At 40.3% G+C, this 26,085-nt stretch overlaps 1 protein-coding gene across 1 annotated transcript in view; it reads left to right on the top strand.

Annotated features, from left to right (window-relative positions):
• The window catches only part of KIF5C (kinesin family member 5C), a gene marked incomplete at both ends in the record, with an annotated part of 79,527 nt that overhangs the window by 35,522 nt on the left and 17,920 nt on the right, over positions 1–26,085 (top strand). Inside the window, 10 exons of the mRNA XM_082483699.1 lie at positions 4,122–4,226; positions 6,928–6,976; positions 8,386–8,441; positions 9,298–9,385; positions 11,400–11,524; positions 12,189–12,293; positions 12,634–12,782; positions 17,199–17,347; positions 20,471–20,646; positions 22,693–22,761. Coding sequence (XP_082339825.1) covers positions 4,122–4,226; positions 6,928–6,976; positions 8,386–8,441; positions 9,298–9,385; positions 11,400–11,524; positions 12,189–12,293; positions 12,634–12,782; positions 17,199–17,347; positions 20,471–20,646; positions 22,693–22,761 — 1,071 coding nt within the window. The remainder of the gene's footprint in view (positions 1–4,121; positions 4,227–6,927; positions 6,977–8,385; positions 8,442–9,297; positions 9,386–11,399; positions 11,525–12,188; positions 12,294–12,633; positions 12,783–17,198; positions 17,348–20,470; positions 20,647–22,692; positions 22,762–26,085) is intronic.

Below are 26,085 nucleotides of genomic sequence, written 5' to 3'. Positions count from 1 at the left end.
GTGATCGCACATTGCTGGTTCATGTTGAGCTCCTCGTCAGTCAGCACACCCAGGTCCTTCTCCTCAGGGCTGCTCTCCAGCCATTCTCCGCTGAGCCTGTATTTGTGCTTGGGATTGCCCCAACCCAGGTGTAGGACCTTGCACTTGGCCTTGTTGAACTGCATGAGGTTGGCTTGGGCCCACCTTTCCAGCCTGTCCAGGTCCCTCTGGATGGCATCCCTCCCCTCCAGCGAGTCTACCTCGCCAAACAGCTTGGTATCATCGGCAAACTTGCTGAGGGTGCACTCGACCCCACTGTCCATGTCGCCGACAAAGACGTTGAACAGTACAGGTCCCAGTACCGACCCCTAAGGAATGCCACTCGTCACTGCTCTCCACTTGGACATTGAGCCGTTGACCATAACTCTTTGAGTGCGACCGTCCAGCTAGGTCTTTATCCACCGAGTGGTCCATTTGTCGAATCCATGTCTCTTCAATTTAGAGACCAGGATATCATGTGGGACAGTGTCAAACACTTTGCACAAGTCCAGGTACATGACATCAGTTGATCTTCCCTTATCCACTGCCACTGTAACCCTTTCGTAGAAGGCCACCAAATTTGTCAGGCATGACTTGCCCTTGGTGAAGCCATGCTGGCTGTCACCAATCACCTCCTTGTTTTCTATGTGCCTCAGCAGAGTTTCCAGGAGGATCCACTCCATGATCTTGCCAGGCACAGAGGTGAGACTGACTGGCCTATAGTTCCCTGGGTCTTCCTTGTTTCCCTTTTTGAAAATAGGGGTTATGTTTCCCCTTTTCCAATCAGCAGGAACCTCGCCAGACCACCATGACTTCTCAAATATGATGGCTAGTGGCTTAGCAACTTGATCTGCCAGTTCCCTCAGGACCTGCGGATGTATCTCATCAGGTCCCATGGACTTGTGCACCTTCATGTTCCTCAGGTGGTCTTGCACTTGATCTTCACCTACAGTGGGCGGTTCTCCATTTTCCCAATCCTCGCCTTTGCATTCTGCATCATAGCAGTGCAGCTGCAGTCCTTGCCAGTGAAGACTGAGGCAGAAAAGTCATTGAGTACCTCAGCTCTGTCTCTGTCCCGGGTAACCAGTTCTTGTGTTTCCTTCTGGAAAGGGCCCACATTTTCCCTAGTCTTTCTTTTCTCGCTGACATACTTAAAGAAGGATTTTTTGTTTGTCTTGATGTCCCTGGCCAGATTTAGTTCTGTCTGGGCTCTAGCTTGTCTAACCCAATCCCTGGCTGCTCGAACGATTCCTCTGTATTCCTCCCAGTCTACTCGCCCCTGTTTCCACTCCCTATAGGCCTCCTTTTTCCTTTTGGTCATGTCCAGGAGCTCCTTGCTCATCCATGCAGGCCTCCTGGCTTTTCTGCCTGCCTTCCTCTTTGTAGGGATGCATCACTCCTCAGCTTGGAGGAGGTGGTCCTTGAATATTAACCAACTTTCTTGGGCCCCTCTTCCCTCCAGCACTTCAACCCATGGAATCATGGCACCATACCAAGCAGATTCATCAAGAGGCCAAAGTCAGCTCTCCCAAAGTCAAGGGTGGTCAGCCTGCTGTGCACCTTCCTCGCTGCCTCGAGGATCTCAAACTCGACCATTTCATGGTCTCTACAGCCCAGGCTACCCTTGAGTTTGACACTGTCTACCAGCCCCTCCTTGTTGGTAAGAACAAGATCCAGCATGGCTCCTCAACCACTTGGAGAAGGAAGTTGTCATCAATGCAATCCAAGAACCTCCTGGATTGCCTATGCCTGGCTGTGTTACCCTTCCAACAGATGTCAGGGTGGTTGAAGTCACCCACGAGAACCAGGGTCTGTGAACGTGATGCCGCCCCTATCTGTCTATAGAGGGCTTCATCTACTCGGTCTTCTTGGTCAGGTGGCCTGTAGCAGACCCCCACTGTAATGTCCCCTGCTCCCAATTTAGCTTTAATCCTGACCCATAGGCTCTCAGTTGGCTCTTTATCCATCCCTAGGCTGAGCTCCATGCATTCCAGCTGCTCCTTCACATATAAGGCAACACTGCCTCCTTGTTTCCCTTGCCTATCTCTCCTGAAGAGCCTGTAGCCTTCCGTGCCAGCACTCCAGTCGTAGGAGTCATCCCACCAAGTTTCTATGATGCCAATGAGATTGTAGCCTCGGAGGCGTGCACACATCTGTAGCTCCTCCTGTTTGTGCCCCATGCTCCGTGCATTTGCATAGAGGCACTTCAGCCATGGCTTCGTTGAGGCTGACTTGGCTGGAACAGCTGTAATTACTTTGTGCTGCTCTCCAGGTGGCATTCCTGTGCCATGTATTAACTGTGCCTTCCCATTGGCTCCCGTTGGTCCAGGAGCTCCTGGCTTGTCTACGTAAGACTTTGAGCATGCTGCAGCTTAGCCACCACATTTTGGAGCTAACGGCTGCAGGCCCTCACCAGCACCCCGTTCCTCTATCCTTGGTACATTATCCCTTGGCTGGTCATGGGCAGCCCCCTTTCCCCCATCGAATCTAGTTTAAAGCCCTGTTAAAAATTATATATATTTTTTTCAGTACATCACAGAGTGCTGATGTTAGTGTTTTAAAGGTCTTATCTTTTTCTTTGCAAAGCGTTGAATGTGATCTTGCTTCACTGAAGTTTCTACTGCCTTAAATAGTGAGGAAGCCCAAGCCCAAGAAGTTGTAGATGCAGTGGTTGAGTTGCATGCACACTTAATCATATTTTACAGATTGCTTTCTCTTCTGAGCTAGAGAAAGCTATGTAAAGGAAAGCATAATTATTACAGGGCTTGCTGAGGCTAGGATGTTTAATTAAATACTTTTATAAGTTGTCACTAACCTAGAGCCCAAGCAATTATTAGAGGAAAGGTTTACGTAGTGCGATGATCCCAAAGCTGTTGCACCTCTGTGCAGACAGAAGTCTCTGCAACAAAACTTTGAATTCAGACTGTCCTTTGGCTGAGCTAACAACCCAGATTGATCTCTGCATCTTGGTATTAACTGTAAACATCAGACCTTACCACTGCTAGAAGCAGACACTGTCTGAAAAACATACCATTAATTTCAGACAGTGCAGCTAGTTAGGAGAGACTTGATTGAAAAGTAAAATTACTGAAAAGGAAAATTGATTTTGTTCTATCTCAAACCAGGACACAGATCACATCTGACTTCCCATGATTTGGAATTGTATGGATACCCACTATATTTAAAAAAAAAGAATAATTCTCTACCACTATTAGGAGTAAGATGCTTTGTTGTGCTGATATGGGCAGTGTTACGTGGACAAAGATATATTCAAAAGGTGTATTAGAGTTTCTAGACGCTATGTTCTGATGGAGTCTTATGACTACTGACTTGTTATTGCATATTTAAACAGCTTCATAAAACATTTGGAAATAACAATACAGTGTACACTGTAGTCAGAAAAGGGTTTTATTTCAAATTTATATTTCTATTCAGTTTTCAAGTGGCATTAACTTTCCTGTACACATCTGGCTTTTTCAAAAAAAAGCAATACAACTAAAAGGAGCCTTGCAGCCAGGGAAATTGTTGTTTTTATTTAATCTTCAGTTCTTGAAAGAATAGAGGAAGGTAGTTGTGCATATTAACATGGAGAACAGTTATGTTTGTAAGGCACAGTTCTCTGGCAATAGGCCCAGCAAGCTCAAATCAGAATATATTACTTTAATCCCCAAATCCCCGCAACCCAGATTTTCCTTTAGCTTTCTAGCATAGTGGTTAGAGAGAAACAAAATGCTATAATACTTCTTGTTTCTGACATGTTTCCAAATATCTAATTTAACTGGGAGAACTGGGCTGTAATTTGTATGTTTGTGTTTATGCCTCTATCTTCAATCACAGAGTGACAGTGTAGATAGTGGCAGGACAGCACTCTTGGCAAATGGCAGGAGCTGACAGAACAAATAGGTGCTCCGTCGGGTGAAGTGTGCTAACCCGTTGAGTCATTCTGCCACCGTTTCTGTGCACTTACATCAAGTAAATGTCCCCCCCAGAGCAGCAAGCACGTTCATAGGGGCCCACTGGAGGAAGGTGTGTTTGGACAAGGCTTTCCCTCTCATGTACCTGAGCCAGGCTTTCCGAGTTACGGTTTGGTTTTGTGTCCGCAGGGGAAGCTGCACGATCCTCAGCTCATGGGAATCATTCCAAGAATTGCACATGACATCTTTGATCACATCTATTCCATGGATGAAAACCTGGAGTTTCACATAAAGGTAAATGCAGAGTGACGTGTTACGTAATGGGTCAGATGATAGAAAGTTGAGATGGGTGAAAAATCTGCATTCGTGCTGTAACATTGTGCTGCAGAATTTTTCCTTTCTCCCTTTTATAACTTGAAAAAAAAAACAAACCACCCCAAACATTATTTTACTGAGGACATTTACTAGGAATACTCCAATACAGCTACTAGCCTTTGATAGAAATTTTTTGGAGTCTGTTTTCAGCTCAGGTTTGCTAGTCCATTGGCTGCCTTGTCTCCCACCACGGGTGGTAGGCTGGCCAGCTTGGTAAGCAATAACACACTTATTCCACTGCAGCTTATCCAAAGACTATAACTTAGCCCCACTAGTTATGACCATAAATACCAATGATGTTTGTGAGAATACCAACATGTTATTCCTATGTCAAGGATATACACAGTCCTCCGTAATATGTGGGTTTGAAATGGAGGAAAGATGGCTTTGGGCAATTTATGGAAGGATGTTTAGAAGTAATTTTTAGCTCAAAAGCTTATGTGTGGGTTCCTTAAGACGGTGGTCTAAGTCTCTATTTGAACAGCTACTATGTTTTTCCATGTCCCTATCTGGATCCCAACCATATGATCTCGCAAATTTTTTGAGTGACCTTTAATACCTACTGTTCATCCAGTCTCCTGGGGAGCTCTCAGCCACAGGGGGGTATTGGTCTGTCTGGCGGAGTTTGGGTCAGGCTACAGCTTGCTTCCAAGCAGACATGAGTAAAATTACCCAGTGATTAGAGAAAAAATGAGTACTCCTCTGTGTCATGCCTCCCCCAAAACACACAAAAAATTTATAGAAAGGTTCAGTAAAGTTAAGTAGCTGAGCACAGATAGAGTTTGAAAACACTGTCCCTTCTCCTGCTGTGACCAGGTGATGCTCTTGGAGAATGAAGCTCTCCTCCTCTGTCCATCTTGGGCCTAAAAGTTAGAAATGAGTGACTTTTTAGTGGTGCTTGCATTAAAGCCCTTGAAGCACTTCTGGGGGTATATATTTGTATATGTATATTTTAATAATCTAGCAGGGTACCTCTGAATCAGCTACCGATCTTCTGGAGGGACGAGGTCATTTTGTATTGAGAGCCTTCTTAGCAGCGCCTGTTTGTGGGGGTGCTCATGAAGTACAGAGAGAAGCAGCAGCCTTACGAAGTACAAGTAAACCATGTAAATATTTTAATAGACCTTAGATTGTAAAATATTGAGCTCCTTAAGAAGAGACACCTGTGAATTTTCCTAGAAATGGGCTTCCATAGGAGTGACACTGGTTTCATCATCAGTAAAGCTCTCCTGTGGCTATTGCTATTCTACATGATAGCACTTGGATACCAACAGATGGAGACCCCCTTGTACAAAATGTAGTAAATTCCTGGCCTGACAGAAGATTATCGCTTTATAAATCATGTTCTGCCAGCACTGAATTGTTTCAGTGGTTTCCTATCATAGTTGACGTTTATGAATATCTTAACAGAAAAGCTGCCTAAATAGCAATGAATGAGTGAGTGATTATACAAGGAGCTGTCATTGAGAGAAATGCATGTTCTGTCATTGGGAGCAAGAATTTAACCAAACTGTCACACTCTTTAATAACTGAGCCAGCAGTGAGAATTAATACAATTTTTTTCCTCACCTTCTTTTTAATAAAGACCCATTTAGAACAAGGAGGAGAACTTGGTATCTCCTGTGTGTGTTGGTTCTCAGCAGTGTGTTAATAGGATAATACAGAGCACGTGAGTTAAGTCTGGGTGAACTGGGCTGTTGAAATGAGCTGGTCCAGACCATGGTCCAGTGTAAATGCACAAAATCAAAATACATCCGTATTTAACAACAGTTGTCACATAGGAAGATCACCTCATCAGTTGAAAAAAAACAGACATAATTTATTTTTCACATGAGACGAAACGATACTTTACTATACAACTAGAGTTTACTGATACCTAGAATTTAGCCATCTAATATTCAAGCTGAAGAATCCCTGGATAAAGCTTACTTAGGGTGCGGTTAAGCACCATGCCCCTAGCACATTTCTGTTTGCTTCTGTGAGTTGAATACCCTTTTATTGACAGTCATTCATTCATTCTCCCTCTCCTTGTTTTCTTTTTTTTTTTTTCCTTTGCGGACAATTGTCTCTCTGTTACAGAAAAGCTCATTTTCAGTTTCTTCTTTGAGACTTGATTCAAGACAGAACTTTTACATATGCTTCATTTAAAAGTTTCATTTAATATATATTGCTTAGGCTGATGTAACTTGTATGTTAAACCACTGAAGGTGCTGTCTCCGTTTGTGCTGGTGAATATCAATATACCTCTTATTGTTGTCAAATTGTCAAACTTGATCCTTATGATGCAGCTGTGCTGATGTGATAGTAGCTGAATTGATTGGATTCTGTTCAATATTTTTGTCAATTTTGCCTGTGGAAAAAAAAAAGATGAAGATAAAATTTGTCTGAAGTTTTTTTGTACACTTTCCTGATGAATCGTTGATAAATGGAGGAAGATCAATGACTTGTAAACCATTCAAAATACAAATATGCTCACATGAAAGGGGTAATTCAAACTATGTGGGAGGTGGGTTTTATTTTTAGTTTGGTGCTTTTTATTTTGACAGATACAGAAATATAGGTACCGAGATTTTTAAATTGCCAACGTCTAAATCTGTAATGTTTATGATTACTTAATTAGGTTTCCTACTTTGAGATATATTTGGACAAAATAAGGGACCTACTCGATGGTAAGTTCTGCATCTCTTATGTGACTAAGTGTTTTTTGGCTTGGTGTAGTGCTTTGAATCAATGCTTAAGGGGAAACAGTTACTTTCTTTGAGAGTGATTTAAATTTAAGCTGTATGACTGGGTTTGTGAAAGAGAATTTTGCAGTTTAAGTCATCTGATGTCTGACTGTTGTGCACCTACCTCTGCAGTGCTACATAGCTTTATTATTTAGAATTGTCTCAGTTGGAAGGGACCTTTAAGATCATCAAGTCCAACTATCAACCCAACACTGCCAAACCCACCACTAACCCACGTCCCTCCGCACCACGTCTGCCTGGCTTTTAAATCCCTCCAGGGATGGTGACTCCACCCCTTCCCTGGGCAGCCTGTGCCAGTGCTTGACAACCCTTTCCATGAAGAAATTTTCCCTAATACCCAATCTAAACCTCTCTGGGCACAACTTGAGGCCATTTCCTCTTTTCCTGTCACTTGTTATTTGGGAGAAGAGACCTTACCACCCCTGCCCCTCCACTACCCCCTCCTTTCAGGGAGCTGTCGAGAGCGAGAAGGTCTCCCCTCAGCCTCCTCTTCTCCAGGCTGAACACCCCCAGGTCCCTCAGCTGCTTCTCATAGGACTTGTGCTCCAGACCCCTCACCAGCTCCGTTGCCCTTCTCTGGACACGCTCCAGCACCTCAATGTCTTTCTTGTAGGGAGGGGCCCAAATCAGTAGAAATCAACAAGTACAGAGAATTTTACAGACTTCAAGGCAGGTCTGGGCCTCATTGACAATGTATATTCTTAAAGAAAAAAACCTGTAATTTAAAAATTTATATAGTGTTCTGATTGTGGGGCTATGAAAACATTGGCAAAGGACAGTGAGGGCAAGCAACAACTTGTTAGATTTTGTTAAATTTAGAATATATTCAGCTCAACTTATTCCTCGCTTTGCGTCTGTTAGGTAGAGTTTGTTGGACGTGATCTATCTGTTTTACAATTTGTGTCTCTGTATGTTAATGAAAGTGTGAATTGTGTGTTTTGAATCAGTCTGAAGACAGAGAAATACATGCTAATGGTAACACAAAACCAGGAATGTGTATTTGAGCTTTTTTGAATTCCAGTGAGTTCTTCTGTCTCTTGAAATTCTTGCTGCCTTGGCAAAATCCAGCTTGTTCTGTGTTCATTTCATTAATACAAGCAATAAACAAGAGCTTCTGTGCCATAAAATTAACTTTAAAGAAACGGTTACAAGATTGACAGAACAAGAAACAACTTTTATGTAGCAGAAATATTGGTAATCCGTAAGGAATGGGAAGTGACTACAGTTCTCATTTACAAATTTAATACATTCACGGTATTTGTCTGTCATGCCTATAGTTGACACATTATTACCTGTGGAATGTTCCTAATGATCTCCATCTTCTTTTGTAGTGTCAAAGACAAACCTCGCTGTACATGAAGATAAAAACAGAGTTCCATATGTTAAGGTACAAGGAAAACGTGATGCTCAGTTTTTCATTCTTTCTCACATATGCATTTTGCATTTGCTGAAATAATTCAACGTGTTCAAGTAGTATTGGTCCCTGGATTTAAACAGTTTTCTGAAATATTAAGGGGCTTGAATCACGTTTGCTTTATTCTCCTGACTTTAGACATTTACATTTTGTTAGTATGGTATTAAATTGTAAGTATTCATATGCCCTTTTCATGTCAGATATGAAAGAGAACATCTTGAAGAATTTTGTTCTTTAATATTTTGTTGTAATCTCGCAATATTTTAGAACAGATTTGCTGAGTTAGGAATTTGTTTTATGACTTCCTGGGCTCTCCCTTAAATATAATATGCTTGTTATGAACCTATGTGAGCCTTAATAATATACATATAATATTGTTCTGTTTATTCTAATCCTGGATAAGGCAAAAAAAATTGATAAACTAGTTCCTCCAGTAATATTTCATTAAGGCATAGGATAAGGACTATGCATCTTGTCTTGTAGATTGAGAAAGAAAAACTAATTTGGGTATGTGATCTAATCCATATTAGTAACAGGAATATATGCTGTATCGTTCCATGTGTACTACATATAGAAACTCTTTTCTGCTGCATGTTTGGATGTGAGTCTTTAATCTCGTGAAATAAAATTGTCTCTTAAGTTATCCCGTGGAGTCCTCCTGAAAGTCATACAAAGGCATGTTTTGGTCCGTTGCCTCGCTAATGATCATGTTGGATGTTGATGGCTCTTCTAATTATTTTTTTCCATCAGTGCTAAATATGCTCCTGATGGCATTTGGAGCATTAGGACACTTCCTAAACTTTTCTATGTTCAACTTGCATGTTTCTAGGGTTGTACAGAAAGATTTGTATCTAGTCCTGAAGAAGTTTTGGATGTCATTGATGAAGGGAAAGCTAACCGTCACGTAGCCGTTACAAGTAAGTATTCTGGCTATAAAGTGTGGATCACTGTACCTTCCTGGTGATGTATTGATTCTCCATGTTCACAAAGTACTTTGAGTTACTTATGTGAATGATGTAATGATGCACAAATTATAATGCTCTAAAATTAATAGAGCTGTTCTTTTTTTCCTGCTTTACTGCATCCAGAAACATTTATTGACTTTCAGCTTTGAGAACTAACTCCTGAATTTAATATGTGGCATTATATAGTATTGTTATATAAAATGTCAAATTATGTATTGCCACACGTAGTGTAGATATTTTGAAATTATGTATAACTGAAATTATGTACATGCATTCTTCTTTGTGCTACAAGTCAAGAACTCGGAGCAATTCACTGGTCGAACGGCAGGCACAGACTGCAGAGCAGTTAGCAGATTCTGCCTGTTTATCCCTTACGAGTTATCCCAGTGAAGCAGTGACTTGGATTGAGTTCCAATGATGGCAAAGCAAACAAACCTTCCTGAATTAAAAAACAGAATAATTGCTTCAGCCTGTGCCAAATTTGTTGACATTGTGTTACGTGCAGCTTACTAGCATTACGGTGATAAAAAGGGCAGGTATCTTTGGCCTGTTTCCCAAATTGTACTGTAAGATGTCTTTGATCCAAGCAGAGAGCTTGGCAGAACCTCAGCTTGTAACTCAGGTCTTCGTGGTGGGGTGGGGTTTTGGGGATGTTCTTTTTTTTGTTTTGGTGTTGGTTTTTTAAATTTTATTTTATTTTTTATGACACACTGGGTAACTTCTTTCTCTTCCTTCTCTCCACCTTCTTGCTTTGGGAAATATTGTATTGCTTTAGCTTTCCCATGCCTTTCTTATCATGCTAATAGAAATCTATTCTCTTTTTTTCTGAGTCATGTTTCCTCCCCTTGTTTCTGCTGTTCTCTTTAACAAAAAATATCCGAATACACCTTTTGCTGTGATACTGCCTGTTGCATTTGATGCACATAGAAAAGTTCTGACAACAGTTGACAGAGACTGAATTTTACCTAGACTGAAATGGCAAGGAGCATATTTGGAAGTGTTATTGAAAAAAATGAGTTTGGAGATGGAGAAGAAAAAGGGGAGTTCAGAAAAATAGAAATATTGCTGTGAATGTGAATGGGGAAAGTTGGTAGTGGATTTTAAAGTAACAGAGAAAATAGAGAAAATGGATGAGAAAGTGGTTTACTGATTCTTTTTGCTACTTTATGAAACTTCAAGCATTATATGGTTACAATCAAAACTTATAATAAGTGGAAGCTGAAACTGTAGCTGCCTGTGTTTCACCTGCTGCCTGGGTGAAGGAGGATTTTTAATTACATAGCAATAAAAATCACTCTGAAATTTTAATTTAAATAGTATGGTTTTGATGAAAACTTTTGCTAAAATGTTGGGAGATCTCCTCACACAATTGCAGAGACCTGCTCAACTTCTTTTTATTGCAATTATTACGTTACTTCTCTTTAAATTCTCTTGCTCAGCCCTAAACTATTCCTCTGTCCAGGATGCTGACTATACAGCCTCATTGTAGTTCTGTGTCTAAATGGTGTATGTTATATCACAACAGTTTTTTGTGTGAAGTGTCTATACTCAGGAAGAAGCATAAAAGGACAAAACCTTTATTTCTTACTGTATCTGTGAAATGTTATTATTCCTATGCTATGATATTTCTGGTCAAATTTTATTGCTTCTAGGGAATAAAAAAACTTTCAAAAAGTAAAGAAGAAGGAAAATAAAAAAAAAAAAAGCTTTTTTTCCCCCAAGGCTGCCATTTATCATGAATCTGGTTAATTTGGTCATGTTGGGAGAAAGCAGGAGCTCATTCTGTAGTCCGTGAGCTTTATTTGCAGCTCTTGGCGTAGACGCTGCTTTCAGTATAGTGGTCTGGGCTCTCCCATGAATCGCCTTGTACTTTTTAATTTGCTAGCCATAGGCTAGCTCTGATAAAATATAATTTCTTCTCAGGATTTAAAGTCATTCAAACAAACCCTTTCAAATGTAATTGCAGATATGAATGAACACAGCTCTAGGAGCCACAGTATCTTCCTCATTAATATTAAACAAGAGAATGTGGAAACTGAGAAGAAACTCAGTGGAAAGCTTTACCTGGTGGACTTGGCTGGAAGCGAGAAGGTAATCTTTCCTTTTCCCTAAACTGTTGAATGATCCTGGTGGGATCACTAAACTGCTCATGTGAGTGTGTGTCAGTGAAACTAAGGTAGGTTTTACAGAAGTCTTATCTTAGATTATCATTAGTATGGCAATCTTTTTGTCTAAAGGAGTGCTGGTCCGAGACTACCAAGCTTCTCACCTGGGCCACCTTGGGATCCAGTTTGTGGACCAGTAAACCTTGCATTCAGGATGAGAGAGATCACGCTTTTCCTGTCCGGACATTCTTGGTCCATGCAAGCAAAGTACAAAGCCATACTCATTTGGGGGCATATGCTGTGCCACTGAGTGTGCCCTGAGGTGTACCTGTGGTGTTCCCTATCTGTATGGACAATCTGGTCTTAGAAGTGGTCCCCAAGTGTCCTCAGGAGGGCACGGACTTACCAGCTTTTCTCTGAACAAAGTAAGGGTCAACTTGCTTTTACACTGGAAGAAAGTTGGAAGTATTACAGGCTTCCACTAACAAAAAAGTGCATATAAAATTCTCCTCCTTCATGCTGAGGATAAGCTTGCTTTGTTTTTCTTCCAAGAGCATCTTTAATGGTTGCACTATTACCTGCATTGTAGCTGTATTTGTACAGGCACTTGCTGATAGCTGAGCCTGACTGTTGCCTGCTCTCTTTGGTAGGTCAGCAAAACTGGAGCGGAGGGCGCTGTTCTTGATGAAGCTAAAAATATCAATAAGTCTTTGTCTGCTTTAGGCAACGTGATATCTGCCTTGGCAGAAGGAACTGTAAGTAATCCTGTTTTGTGTTGTTGAAGAATGGCTTTTTATCTATGTGTTTCTTTGCCATGCACACAAAAAAATCAGCTAACATTTCAATTCAGAAAGAAGGAAATATTAGCTTTCCAACCACAAACCGGTGACACTTTTGCTCTTCTGCTGAAGATAAGAAACTAACTCTCAGTGATTTCACTTGAGTGATTATCCAATCTTAGCGCAATCAAAACAATTACTCTTCAGGATTGTGTGCTTCAAATCCATTAAACTTGTCATTGTCGACTCTTTTTTCTCTCATTACAATATGATTATTTAAAAAAAAGTTCTTGTCTCTTGTTTATATTTTGATTAGAAAACCCATGTTCCATACCGAGACAGCAAAATGACCCGAATACTTCAGGATTCCCTTGGTGGGAACTGCAGAACCACCATTGTGATATGCTGTTCTCCTTCTGTGTTCAACGAAGCAGAAACAAAGTCAACCCTGATGTTTGGACAGCGGTGAGTCCTACTCAGCATTAGGCTGGATGACACTTACTCGGGCTTTTCCATGTGTTCCAAGCCAGCTGTGCCGAGGGGAGTGAGATGATTAGGCATTTTAAAATATGGAGGTAATGGTTTCTGGAGTTATTAAAAAATAGTACTGGACAACTTGAGAAAACTGTCTCATCATTCCCTGTGGTACCATAAAGGTAAATGTTAATGTTGGCCAGCAGCTGCACTACTTAGAAGCTCTGGTAATTTTTTCCTGTTGAAAATGCAAAGCGTTATCATAGTTCCTTGAAATTTTATGGGGAAGATAATGGTATTAGGCAGTTTTCTGTTGGCTAGCAGTGGAAAATGTTTGGGTTTGCTTTATCTGATGCTGCTCTTGATGCTTTTAAGATGCATCTTCTCCCTGAACGGCATCTCAGGGATTATTGTTATGGTTGTAAAAAATATTTTTTAGCTGTTAAGAAAAATGAAGAATGTGGACTCCGTGTAATATTGACAACTTTGATAGATTACTGTGATAGCTCATGGTCATTTTTATGTTTGAAGGATCTTAACAGTTTAGGAGCAAGGACAAAATAAGTGTGGAAGTATTTGTAACGAAACTTTCTCTTCCCTATCTGTTCATTGGCAATAGTCATATGAAATGTATTTGGAAAGTTTGTGAAAATTTAAGAGACGTTTAGATGTGGTGTTGGGGGATATGGTGTAGAGGAGAACTTTGTAGAGTAGGGTAGGTGGTTGGACTCGATGATCCCAAGGGTCTCTTCCAACCTAGACAATTCTATGGTTCTATGATTCTATGAAAATAGGTCAGGCTCATTATGTAATTACTGCTTTTGTTGTAATTGAGGAGAACTCTGATACTTTGTAAAATTACTCATTTTGTTTTACTCATGTAATAGCAGAAAGAAAACGTACTAGCAAGTTATGATTGTTTGAAATGGAATTCATTTAACAGTTTGTACAATACAATAAATTTGTCTTTGTCTGAAAATGGGTTGTTTTCCACCATGCATAATTTTTGCACTGAAGCCCACGCTGTTAAGGAGCATTTTATATTGGAAAGTAAAATCATGTATAAAAGATGAATATGTCAATCTTCTATTAATTCATTGCCCCACTTTTATCCTTTAATGTGAGCTTTCCTTAGATTTTCATGAGGGGAGATGATCCCTTTAGTGTACTCATATAAGAGTACGTAAAATTGCAGGACAAACAGCTGCAGTTGGATGCAGTCCCATGTAGTGGAGAGTTGCAGATTAGTGCAGGTTTTCTGCAACACGGTCTCCATCTGGCATTGCCAGAACCAGTATTAACTTGTCCTTGCCGTCTGCTGCTGGGATTTGTGGAAGGTGGGGAGGGTCCCATGTGCTGCAAGCGGCACCAATTCCTCTCTGCTTCCTATAGTGTGTCCTTCCTGTAAGCTACTTTTTTAAATAACAGCATGCAGGAAAAACTCCCCAGAGGAACTTCACAGGTCACTGCAGTAAGTTTTTATGGAAAAGGACTATAAAAGGAGGAAGTGGTTGTTAACATATAATTGGGTTAAGGGTTGCTATGGAGTTTTAATTCACCGTTGTATGATGAACATAAGTTTAAGTTATTGAAGATGTAAGCTTCTACTGAATTCCCGTTTATTATAATGTGCATCACAGAAATTTTGAGTAAATACAAATATTAAGCTGCAGTAATTAAATAAAGAGAATTAACAATTCTGAAATATAATAAATTGCATGGGTTTTGTTGATGGTAAAAGCTTAAATGCTTTGATGGTTCACAGTTTAAACCTCCCCACGTACAATTTCTGACTGCAGGTGATTGCAGACAGGTGTGAATCTTGCACCCCTGTAGAACAGAAGAGCAGTCCCAAAGTTCCGGCTAATTCATTTTGGGTAAGGCTCCAGGGCAGTAATGCAGCACAGGAGCATTTTATTTTTAATAGATGAGCAGGTATTGTGTCAGGTTTCAGTCTGCTTGCTGTTATCCTGAACTCTTTGTCTGCAGGTATGGTTTGAAGTAAAAAGAAATATAAGCAGTAAAATTCAGTAGTTCAGATTAAGAGGATTAAAAGGTAGTTTAGCTTTTTTTATTTTAATTAAAAAAAAAATAATCTAGATTAAAGGGGTTTTGCTTTTGCTCTGTAATGTGCAACTGTGCTCCAGAACTTCCGGGAAGTTGTATACTTGGGTACTTGAGGAAGTGTGTGTAGAGGAAGTCCAGTTTCCGTATTATTTCAGTTTACATTTCTCTTGGTTTTGTTTCTTTTTCCAGTAATTGGTAAAACTTGCCTGTTTAGTTTTCAAACCACCTCTTCACATCCTGGTTAGTGGAGCTTGGAGTGATGTGATATGACTAACACTTTTCTAGGAAGAGGAGCATTTTTAAGATACTCCTTACTGAGGACGAGGATGTCAGCTGGAAGAACTAGGAAAATAGCTAAATACTTTGTGAGAGTGCTTGGGTTGGGGTACATTGTGGGGTTTTTGTTTGTTTGCTTATGAGCTATAGAATTGGGCTGAAATGGGAGTTCCTCATGGAGAACATTCAATTGTAAGAAAGGCAATACAAGTAGGAGGGCTGGTGATGTACGAGACCTGCAGAGCAGCACACACGCTATACACACATAGTGTTATTTGTCAGCATTTTGGATAGGAATATTGCTGTCTACGAGAAATGGTTTCTTTTCCAGGCTCTTCGGTTGCGGTGTTTCATTTTTCTGATGTGACGGTATTAAGGGCCTGAATAACATTAAAGGGAAGGTATATGAGTCATAGGTGATTACTGGTTCCTCCATCTTTCCTAGCAAGAAAGAATTATATTACCATTAAAATAAGTGTTAGGAGTAAAAATCATCTTCACGGGCCTGCTTATACTAATCAACATGTGCTCGTGCTCCTCTGTTAGTATTGAGTCTGTTTCTTCTCTTTCTGCTCCATCTTTTCTTGTGTTTTTATATTGTTTTTAATTTTAGTTGCTGGTAAGTACTTCATCCATCATTAAGGTACTACAGTTGATAAACTTTATGGTGTGGCATTTTTTCCCCTAGTGCAGTTAAATGAGTGGAAACTTGAGCCATGCTTTTGGCAGAGACAATATGTAAAAGCTAACTATTAGGCGTCTGCATATTTTAAAATTACAGGGTTATTTAAAAATGTTTCTAAGGTAATAAAACTCCTGCTTGCCACGTAGTGCAAATCACTGGAGTGCAGTTTGGAGTATGAGGCACGGATATGGGAGTGTTTTCTTGCTGGCAAAACAAAGTCTGAGGAATTTTAGTGATTGGCCACATTTGAAGGATGCTTTAGAATCAGTAAGTGGAGCTGCGAAGAAAATAATTAAGGTCATGTGCCCTCCCCAAAGAAGAGTTAGCCCGTGTGTCTATAGCCCATTCCTAGGTGTAGTTTCTTGCATTGACGTTTCAGCCTATGCTTTAAAAATCGGTCGGAGCTTTGTTTGTTATTCCTTTACTTAGCCTGTTCTATTCAGTACCACTGGAGTCATTTGGAGGGACTCAGTGTCTGAGCAGTGAAGGGCAAAGATCCAAAGCTTTCTTAATTCATACTGATTTGTTTGGTTTTTCTTTTTAAATGTAGATTTGCTAGAGTAGGTGCTGTGCAATTTTTCTGCTTGCTTTGCATTTTCTCGTGCAATTGTTCAGGTTCAGTTGGAGCTAAGCACTTTCACAATAGTAAAGTGGTGGTGCTTGTTATTAGAAGGGTTTAAATTTTGTGATTTTTGCCGAGAGAGGCAGTAACTCGTGAGCCTGCCTACAGTGGCACAGGCACGAGTTCAGGCTCCCTTCCCACTGAGAGCCTTCCTCAGCCCAGTGGTAACCAACCCAGTTACCTGCTGGTGACCAGTGGGTCTCCTCCTTCCCTTCCTTCCACCCCCAAAATGTATTTGAAAGTGCTACTTGGCTTTCAAGGTGGATAAGTTTCCATATCTCTGCTTCTCTGTGTGGATATCCTTCACGCTGTGATGCTTGAAATATGGCTGAGTTTTGTTGGTGGAGTTTAAAGAGATGGGGCGAGCCCATGGTCAGAGGCTGGTGTGGGGTACTCTACGGTGGGTCCCAGGCCAGGGGAAGCTGCGGGGTGACAGCTTACCTAGCAGAGCAATAATGACAGGACTTGGTTTTGTCCTTAATCCAAGAACAGTTTCCAGAGCTTCTCTTTTTGGAGGAATCTGAAGAGGCAGATCCATGCCTCAGTGGTCACTGGCTGCTGGATTTTGATACAGAAGAATTTCCATTGAGGCTTCAAGGTAGTAATGGTACTGAGGGTTTGAGAGAAAATGGAATTGTGGCATTGCACTTTTGAAAAGAAATTGCAAATGTTTAGTAGTTTCCCTTCGTATTACAGAGATATTTCTTAATCCTTTCTTTTGTATTGAGAGTAACTGACACCTGGTTTTGTTGTGTAGAGCTAAGACGATTAAGAACACGGTCTCTGTGAATCTGGAGCTGACTGCAGAGGAGTGGAAGAAGAAGTACGAGAAGGAGAAAGACAAAAACAAGAGTCTAAAGAATGTTATCCAGCATCTAGAGCTGGAACTGAACAGGTGGAGAAATGGTATGTACCAGAAGATGGGAATGGGTACAATTCTTTGTATTTTTAAGTTACATATGTTTAAATCTTGCCTTAAATCACAAGAGTCATACTATTTCTAAGCTCACCATTCAAAGTTGTAGCTCACGCTTCATAATAGTAACTGAAAGGTGAAGAAGCAAAAACCGGGGAAATCAGCAGCAGCCATTTATGGAAGGTACCATTTTAAATGCCAAAACTAGTGTGATGTCAGATGTAGCGAGTACAGAAAGGCATCAATAATTTTTAATAATGTTATTAATATTAATAAAGTAAAGGTAAAATGTCATTATGGTTTTTGTTTTTGTTTTTTTTTTAAAGAGCTCTCCTCTTCAGGCATGAGAATCAGTTCCGTTATGCCTTGGTGTTTTTTTTAATAATTGAGTTTAACATTAGAATAATTAGTCCTTTAGTACAATGCTTAGGAGTGTCATCTGATTAGAAGAATCACTACTTGTCTCCTTCTGTGGCTTCTAAGTGAAATTTATGTTGAGAACAGCCAATTTTCTGTTTACAAACATAGGGAATTGCTGTTCAGGGTAGCTTGTAAGATCAAGTGTAGGATGGCAGAGGAGGAAGAATATTTTTATGCATACATACAAATTAAAGAATTTTTATTTTAGCTGGTATGTGGACAAATAATTTTAGCAAACCATCCTTTCTTTTCATTTTTATCCCAAATATTAAAAAAATGCCCAAACAAACAAAAAACCCAACACCAAACCAAGAAGAAGCAACAACCAACCAACCAACCCCCCAAACCCCTAAAAAACCAACCCTGCACCCTCTTGCACCCTGAAATCCCAACAAACCCCCAACAGTAAAATACTGCTTATTTGGAGTCATTTTTATTTTGTAAATTACTTGTCATCCAGGTCCTACATGTTGATGCGTCTCGCAGTTCAATAGTATGTAACTCTTGCAAATGTGAAGTATCTAAAGCGAGAACAAATCTGTGATTTAAATATTAGTCACAATTTGTTTTGCACAGTCAAGTCTGGTTTTGAACATCCTGGGTGAAATCACTACTTAAAAGATAATACCTGACCTTTATGGGTGCAAAAAATTGTTTCCTCTTTCAGCTCCCTGTGCTGTTTACTTGCCTTTCAGATGAGATTGTTACCTAATGATTGCGCTCCGTGTCTTTCTCTGGAGACTTCAGCACAGGGAATATTTCCCTTATCAGCATAGCACAATTGCTATGGAGACGGTCGGTCTGCTGGTGGTGTTGAGGAGCTCTGGGGATTTATAACCTGCTCATGTTCTGCGTGTTTCATTCTGTGTTTGCTAAATGTGATGACTTCAATTTCCTTCCCATTCGAGAAACATTTTTGTAGAAAACCCTGTATAGATCCTTTCTATACGCCACGTGAACAAGCCTTATAACATGCTGTCTCTATTGTTTTGTCTAAATATATGCACCTCCTCATCCCCTCCATCTGTCCTGCTTTTCTCATTGGCGTTACCCAGCAATACATTCAATGCATTCAAAATACTATTGATTTTTTGTCTGACCTTCTGCAATAGCATCCTTTGGAAGGATATTCTGTCAACGGACACTCTTTACAAATGAAAGTGTCACAGAAATTGCATCTTGAATATGAAATGCAAGATAGATGCATAAATATTCTATTGGTATAGCTTATTCTATAAACTTAGAAAATAATACACAAAATAAAATCGTAGCAGAAAATGGGTGTGCCCAGTTCTCACCAAAGCAGGATTTCAGCAGCCTTTTATCCAAGTGCACAATTTGGTCTGTGTTTTACAGGTAGGAGGGTGTTCTCATCCAATGAATGAAAATCTAAAGATTCATTTTGGGAGGCTCCTGATGGATTCTCTGCAGCCTGAGGAGCGTTGCCATGTGTGCAGGGTCCCACGGTCTGACCGAGCCCACCTTTCCTAGTCTGCTCTAGTGAAACACAACAATGAAAAATCAATTTACATTTTTCTCATTAGTAATACAAAATATCATCAAGCCGTTAGCAGTAGGGCAAAAAGTATTTTTTAGTGAAGTACTTTTATGATGCTTGATTTCAAATTACTCCTTTTCATGCTTTAAGCTTGAAAAAATTATCTTCTCCATTAGTTGGTCGTGTTCTTTCATGCCCTGTTTTGTTTTGCTTTGGGGCCTGAATTAGCGTGCCTTTTTGGGTTTTGATATATTTGTCCTGTTTACTTGTCTCCCTGCCAGTAAGATAAATAGTGCCTATGCTGTTCTGGCAAGAGGAATAGCTTGTAAAGCTTTATGGGACTAAAATATTGTAGCTTTTCATAGGAAAGGAAAAAAAAAACAACTGTGTAGAAGGGATGGATGTACCCTTCCTGCACCTCGAGCAATGCGTGCAGCCTTCAGTGACTCGCAGAGTCTCTCACCAGACTCGAATGAGAGTAGATTCAATTTCTGGCATGAGCGCCTTGCCTGTCCCTCTTCACTGAACTGCAGCAGGTTCATAATTGCAATGCACTGACGTTACTGAAGAAAATATTCCTTAGAGAAAATGATTGCGAAGAAAAATAGTTAGGGAGAACATCCTGTCTGATATGCATAGGCAACATCTCCAAAGCGGTGTATACGCTTTAATTTTAGATGTGACAAGGCAAAAGGTGAATATCGTTTTAAATGCAGCTGTCTTGCTTTCTGTCCTGATGCTCTAGCAGTTCATTATGGGGAAGGGAGAGTTGATAAGGCAGTTGGCAATCTGGAGAAGAAGAGACGTTTAATTGCCAGTAGGCTTTAGGCTGAAAGTCGGATTTTTTTCCTCCTTATTTACACTTCTGTTAATCCATGGAGCTAATCCCATCTATAGAGGGCTTGAGTCAAAGGGGAGCTGGGAGTTTGGTACTTTTAATGGCAGCCATTTGAACTGTTGCTGCAATTTGCGTGTTTGTGTTTCTAACCATGGAGGTCATCTTCCTAATGAGGATGGCCATCTTTCCACACCTACTTCGGCCTGTCATTTGTCTGCACGGCAGTTGCCTGCCTTGCACAGCTGGGTACAGCCCTTCTTAACTTTGCTGAGTCCCTCTCAGTGACTGGGAAGGACCATCCTAGGATGGGCAACCCTCTCTCTTGGACTGTAATGACCACAGATTGCATGCCTGCAGGAGAAGCTGTGCCTGAAGATGAACAGATCAGTGCAAAGGACCAGAAGAACCTGGAGCCTTGTGATAACACCCCGATTATTGACAACATCACACCGGTTGTTGCCAGCATCTCGACAGAGGAGAAGCAGAAATATGATGAGGAAATTGCCAGTCTCTACAGACAGCTGGATGATAAGGTGTGAACATTTGGTTTGACTCCATTCACTGGGTGAAAATAGAAAACTAAACCAAAATGGGTGGGTGTCTCTGTATTTCTGGAGCACCGTGAACTGGAAAACTGTCCCAAAGTTCAAAACACTATCACTGCATAAAACCAGATCTTGTCCTACCATGTCAGCTCTCTGCCTCTGTTCCCTCTGCGGATAGTGTTAGGGGGCATTGTCTATGAAATCAGAGCCAAGTTTGTCTTTAATTTGAAAGGCTCAGTACAGGCTTTTCAGGACTCCTTTTCTTCAGTGATTTTTGTAAAATCCCTCAGCAAACTGTGATGTCATCTTGGGAAAGAAAAAAAGGGAGACTGTATCTTCATATTTTTTATATATTTATTGTGTATTAGAATTTTAAGGAAATATATAACCATCCCCTGGGTCTCTTTTGTTCATTTTGTTCTAGCTGTGAACACTGCCTGGAGTGCAGGTGGCTTACTTATTTATTTATTTGCACAGCTTGAAATACATCATTGGCACTTAAAGCTATCAGCAATAACATTTACTGAGCACTTGCCAATAGTAGCTTTGGCTTGTGTGAAGATAAGAAGTGGGGAGAAAAACCATTGACCGTTATGGATGAGAACAGCTTAAAAGGCTATTTAGCAAAAGTTTTCAGGGTAGCTTTAATCATGAATCAAAACTTGATTTAAACTTTCAATTGTAATTAGCAGGCAAATATCAGAAAAAAGCCCACTCTTTCCTTGTATGTTAATATTAAAGTCTGTCTGTTTCTGAATGGCGCAGGAGGGAGCGGGTAGTTATGTTTAAGCCTTAACTGTGATGTGCGTGAGGTCTCTCTGCACAGCCCGGTTGCACACAGCAGTATGTTGATGGCATTCGAAATAACAGTTAAGGTCTTTTAAGAAATTACAGCTTTTCTGTGATGGAGAATACAGTCCCGGTAGCAGTCTCTAGCTTTTATGTATTGATTAGAAAAAGAAAAAAAAGTCATTCTTGCACTTTCCCTCATCAATAGTAGCAAAGCCCAGTGAATTATTCTTGAGGGAACTGGAGACAGGTTTGAGTTTTACCCTAGAAAACATGGGAAGCATAATTTGGTGCACTACTATAGGAAATGAGAAGGTATTTGATCCCCAAAACAAAAACAAAATATCCCCATTTATAACTTGTTACAGTGTAGACCATTATTATGTTATATCTGGGACTGTTAATATTAGCAAATGATTCGATATATTCTACTTGATAGCTGTATGTGCTATCAGAAATCACACAAAATACCAGGTGACTCCGATAGGGTAAAAAGCAACCTTTAGAGAAGGATATCCATCACAGGAAGAGATGTACTTGGTCAGGTCCTGTGCTTGGTGTGCCTGTGGCGGTTTGGAGGAAGGACTCGTACAGTGGAGTCCATCATAATTTCTCTTCTGTATTTAAGATCAGTTCCTACCCATGAGGATGCTGCTTACCAAGGAAGTTGAAATGCCAGTAAAACTGGATGCCTGGCAGTGCGTTACCTGGCAGTTATTTGCTTCAAGGGCTATGATGGAGTAGGAAAACACAAATTCTGCGGTTGAGGGTCCAAGTTCTGTGTTGTGGTTTGAGCTTCCTCTTTCATTAAAGCAGTTCAGAGCTAGCTGTAAATTGTAATTGATTAATAAATCTGTCTCTAATGATCTGTCTTCAGCTGAAATTTGGGGACAGAGTAAGAGGGGGTGTGTGTAACAGAGTAAGAGGGGGGTATTTGTACAACTATAAAACATCACATATGTTGGCAAAGTTACAAGGTGCAACTCTGACCACATCAGTGTCTTGGTTACCATCAGGGACACCTCTGCTTAGTTATATACCTGAGACAACTGCACATATACCATATACATTGCTTTTGCTATGTAGCTCTGTGTATGTATATTTTTCTCTCCTCTCATAGCACTCAAACCTGCACAAGGTTTGCTATGGCATTATTCTTGCCCCTTTTCTAGAAAGGGGAAATAAAAGGGACCAAACGAGAACTGTGAAAAGAAACTAAAAATCTCCAACCCTATTTCATTGCAGGATGATGAAATCAACCAGCAGAGCCAGTTGGCTGAAAAGCTAAAGCAACAAATGTTGGATCAAGAGGAGGTAAAAACCTAAAAAAAAAAAAAAAAAGAAAAAGAAAAACCCCTAAAACCGCTTACCTTTTGCTTATGAGCCCCTTGTTTAGTGATTCTGTCACAGTTGTTGGCTAGATATGTTCATGTTAACTGGCTAAAATTCAATAGGTAAGAGAAACCTGTGTGACAGCTAGGTTTAAATTTCAGATTTCATAATATCCTCAGAAGAGCATTAAGCTTTGGTAACTCCTTATAATAGCATACCATCCTGCTGGGAAGTGATGCTGGAGGTACAGAGGTAGGAGCACGGCCAGTATTTTTTCACTTCAAATATGTTTCTCAATATGTCTATATCCTTTCAGGTATCCAGACACTACGGACTGTAGGTGGTTAACAGCTTTCCTAGTTTGACAGTAAAAAGATTACTCTTGGTAATAAATTACTGATGTTCATTATTTTGGCAATTAGAGACAGTACTGGGAGAAATCTGTGAGACTGAAAAATTGATTATTAGTGCTGCCACAGATTTGCTTTAAAATCTTGGATTGGTTAGTTTTTACATTTTATTTCATTGTTTCTGTCCATAAAATGAATGTGGTTTTTAGGATGGGGAATATGATCACTAAACTTACAGTCAAGTCATTTCCTTATCTGTCATTTGTTTACGAGAGGTTTTGAAGATGTAAAATCTGGCAGTAATGCTAAATTACCAAGTTCCCCAAATGTTGCTGTGATATTTCTTAGCAGATGGTTTTATGCTGGTTTTCAAACTGCGGGAAACTGGAGGGGGACCTTTCAGACGAACAGTATAATCCTGGTGTGGAGGTTTACTCATCATTAGTGTTCCAAAACCTTGGTTTCTCTTTGCACGAAATGCTGCCATGATTCCCTGGGAGCATGCCTGTCCCAGCTGCTTGAGCCACTTCAGCTGGAGTACAGCATTGTGCTGGCTGCTGGGTTTGGGTGCGAGACCTCTCTTGTAATTGAAAAATAATTCCTTAATCAAGTCCTCAGAAAGGGTTTCCAAGGTTTGGCTCCTTAGCAGGGAGAGAACAGTGTATGAAAATGGCTGTTACTTGGCACTCATGACTCACCTGCCACCTTTGGGGACTTATCCTCACTGCAGGAATTACCAGCTTTATTTTACTCCATGATTAAGCTCTTCTTTCACTTGCTGCAACTTTCTTTTGATTATTCTGTATTACATGCTACCCATGTCCGTGGATATACAAGTGTAACAGAATTTTATGCATTCTCAGCGACATTATTTTTGTATTTGTTATTTACATCATCTTACTTCTCCCATGTTTTTTACATCAGTGTTCTCATCTAAATCTTACTTTTCCCCCATGGTTTTTCTTATGTCTTATTTTTTGAGTGGTGTGCATTCCTTTCTTTGTGTTACATATTTGGGAGTGTGCTGCATGCTGGCTTATTCCCCACCCTCTGTGTTCCGTACTCAATATTACATTTGGAAGATGAATTAAGTTTTCAGTGGCCTCTAATCCTTGCCTTACAGACCGCTTTTTCTCATTTTTGCACGCATTCTAGTCTAGCTTTGCTGACTTACAGAAGTCTCTGCAGCTGGTGTTGCACCACTTGTTCAGAAGGTTTTTAGATGGTTCATCTGATAAGCTTGTCCATCTCTTGCCTTTGAAAGCTAATGTGATATTTTTGTTTTCTTCTTTAAGGGAATTGAATTAATTTTTCAGGTTTTGTCTTCCCTACGTAAGCTTCACTTGCGCCGTGGGAGCGATCTACCTGTTCTGTCTTAGAGCCTGTGATTAGCTCCATGATAGATGCGCAGCAGAGCAGCTGCCTCACTCTGCTTCCCCCTAATTAACCAGAGTACTTTTTTCTGCTTGATTAAGCTAGCAGGTTAATTATAAATCTAAGGCCTGCTACAGATGGCATGGTGCTGGTACTGGTATCTTTTGGTGCCTTTTCACCACTGGCTGTTTCTTAGGGTGTGTGTTTTGGGGGGGATTCTGAATCTCCCACCCTTGCATCTCGCGTGCTGTGAGCAGATCCGCGAAGTGTTGCAGCTGTCATCTCCTTCCCTTTGTTTACAACTGATCGGTATAATGTGTTATTAATAGCCTTTTAAAATCTTGGTATATTTCTCCACATTATACCAACAAGAATCTTCTGGGGAGCTATGTTTATGCTCTAGGTGATATATAACACTTCCCTTTACTTGAAGTCACAGTAATATTCGCACAGAAAATTTCTTAAGTAAATGTAAATAATAGTTCCATCTGTGTTTAGTAGAAAGATTATTTTAAGCTATTTTGTTGTTTAAATATTTACATGCCATCTGGCTTTGGCAATTCAGTGGGTTTTTCCGTAACGTGAGTGCACTTCTGAGGCTGCAGCATTACCAGTGAGATAAATTTCCCTTACATCTGAATCCTCTCTTCGCCACTTTGGGCATGTGCCAGTGTCTGAAGCTGCCTGGTTGGTTTCCTATTTTCCATTAGCACTCCGAGCCAAAAAAAGCAATGTCTTCTCTGACATTCTCCTTTTAGGTGGTCTGTTTTAGAGAGATGTTTTTGCTTAGCTTGGGGTCTCGCGCTCACCTTTTTCATGGCCTGGGAGCCAGTGGGCAGTGGTGGGACAGGTCACGAGAAGTCCACCCAGCACACTTTCAGGAGGGCAGATTTTGTTCTACTGTCCAAGAAAGCTGCGGTATGGTAATATTATACTAATCCATACATAGGAAGGCTTGGAAGTAAGTGAGTTCTGTGCATGAATGTCCAAACTTTGCTGTTAGCATGAGCATGAATGCTGCCTTGTATCTCATGCACTAGTTTTATATGTTATTGTTCTATATTTTATTTTTTTATGCAATGTTAGGTCCTGATTTTGTTATTGTTTTTGAAACTACAGTATTAGCAGTAAATGTTAGGTGGCACCTTTTATTTATTTTCACATCATTCTGCAGCATATGACTGCTGTTGAGTCTGATTTTGTCCTAAGAACCCGATAGCTGAATTTTCAAGACTTTAACATGTGAATGAAAATGGAGTGGTGCAAGGGCAAGGGAGAGGACCGTGCGACTGACCTCTTACAATCAGCACTGTCACTGAAACTTCAGCATCTCTCTTAGTAGCAGACAAAGAGTAAATTTAATAAGTTTTACAAATTGGAAATACTCGCTAGTGTGTGTGAAGTCTGTATTTTCTTCTTTAGTTAATATTTTGCCTCAGCGAATAACAAACAGCTAATCTGTCTTCAGCATCATGCTTCAGATGATAACTAAGAGTAATCATCACAGGTTTGCTTATCAAAGTATTTCTCTAATGCCACAAGATCTTTGAGACTGCCTCAGAGAGCCCTTTTCCTTGGTTCA

This window comes from Vanellus vanellus, assembly GCF_965231255.1.
Source record: "Vanellus vanellus genome assembly, chromosome: 5".
NCBI lineage: Eukaryota > Metazoa > Chordata > Aves > Charadriiformes > Charadriidae > Vanellus > Vanellus vanellus.
This window is presented reverse-complemented; position numbering and strand designations above follow the sequence as displayed.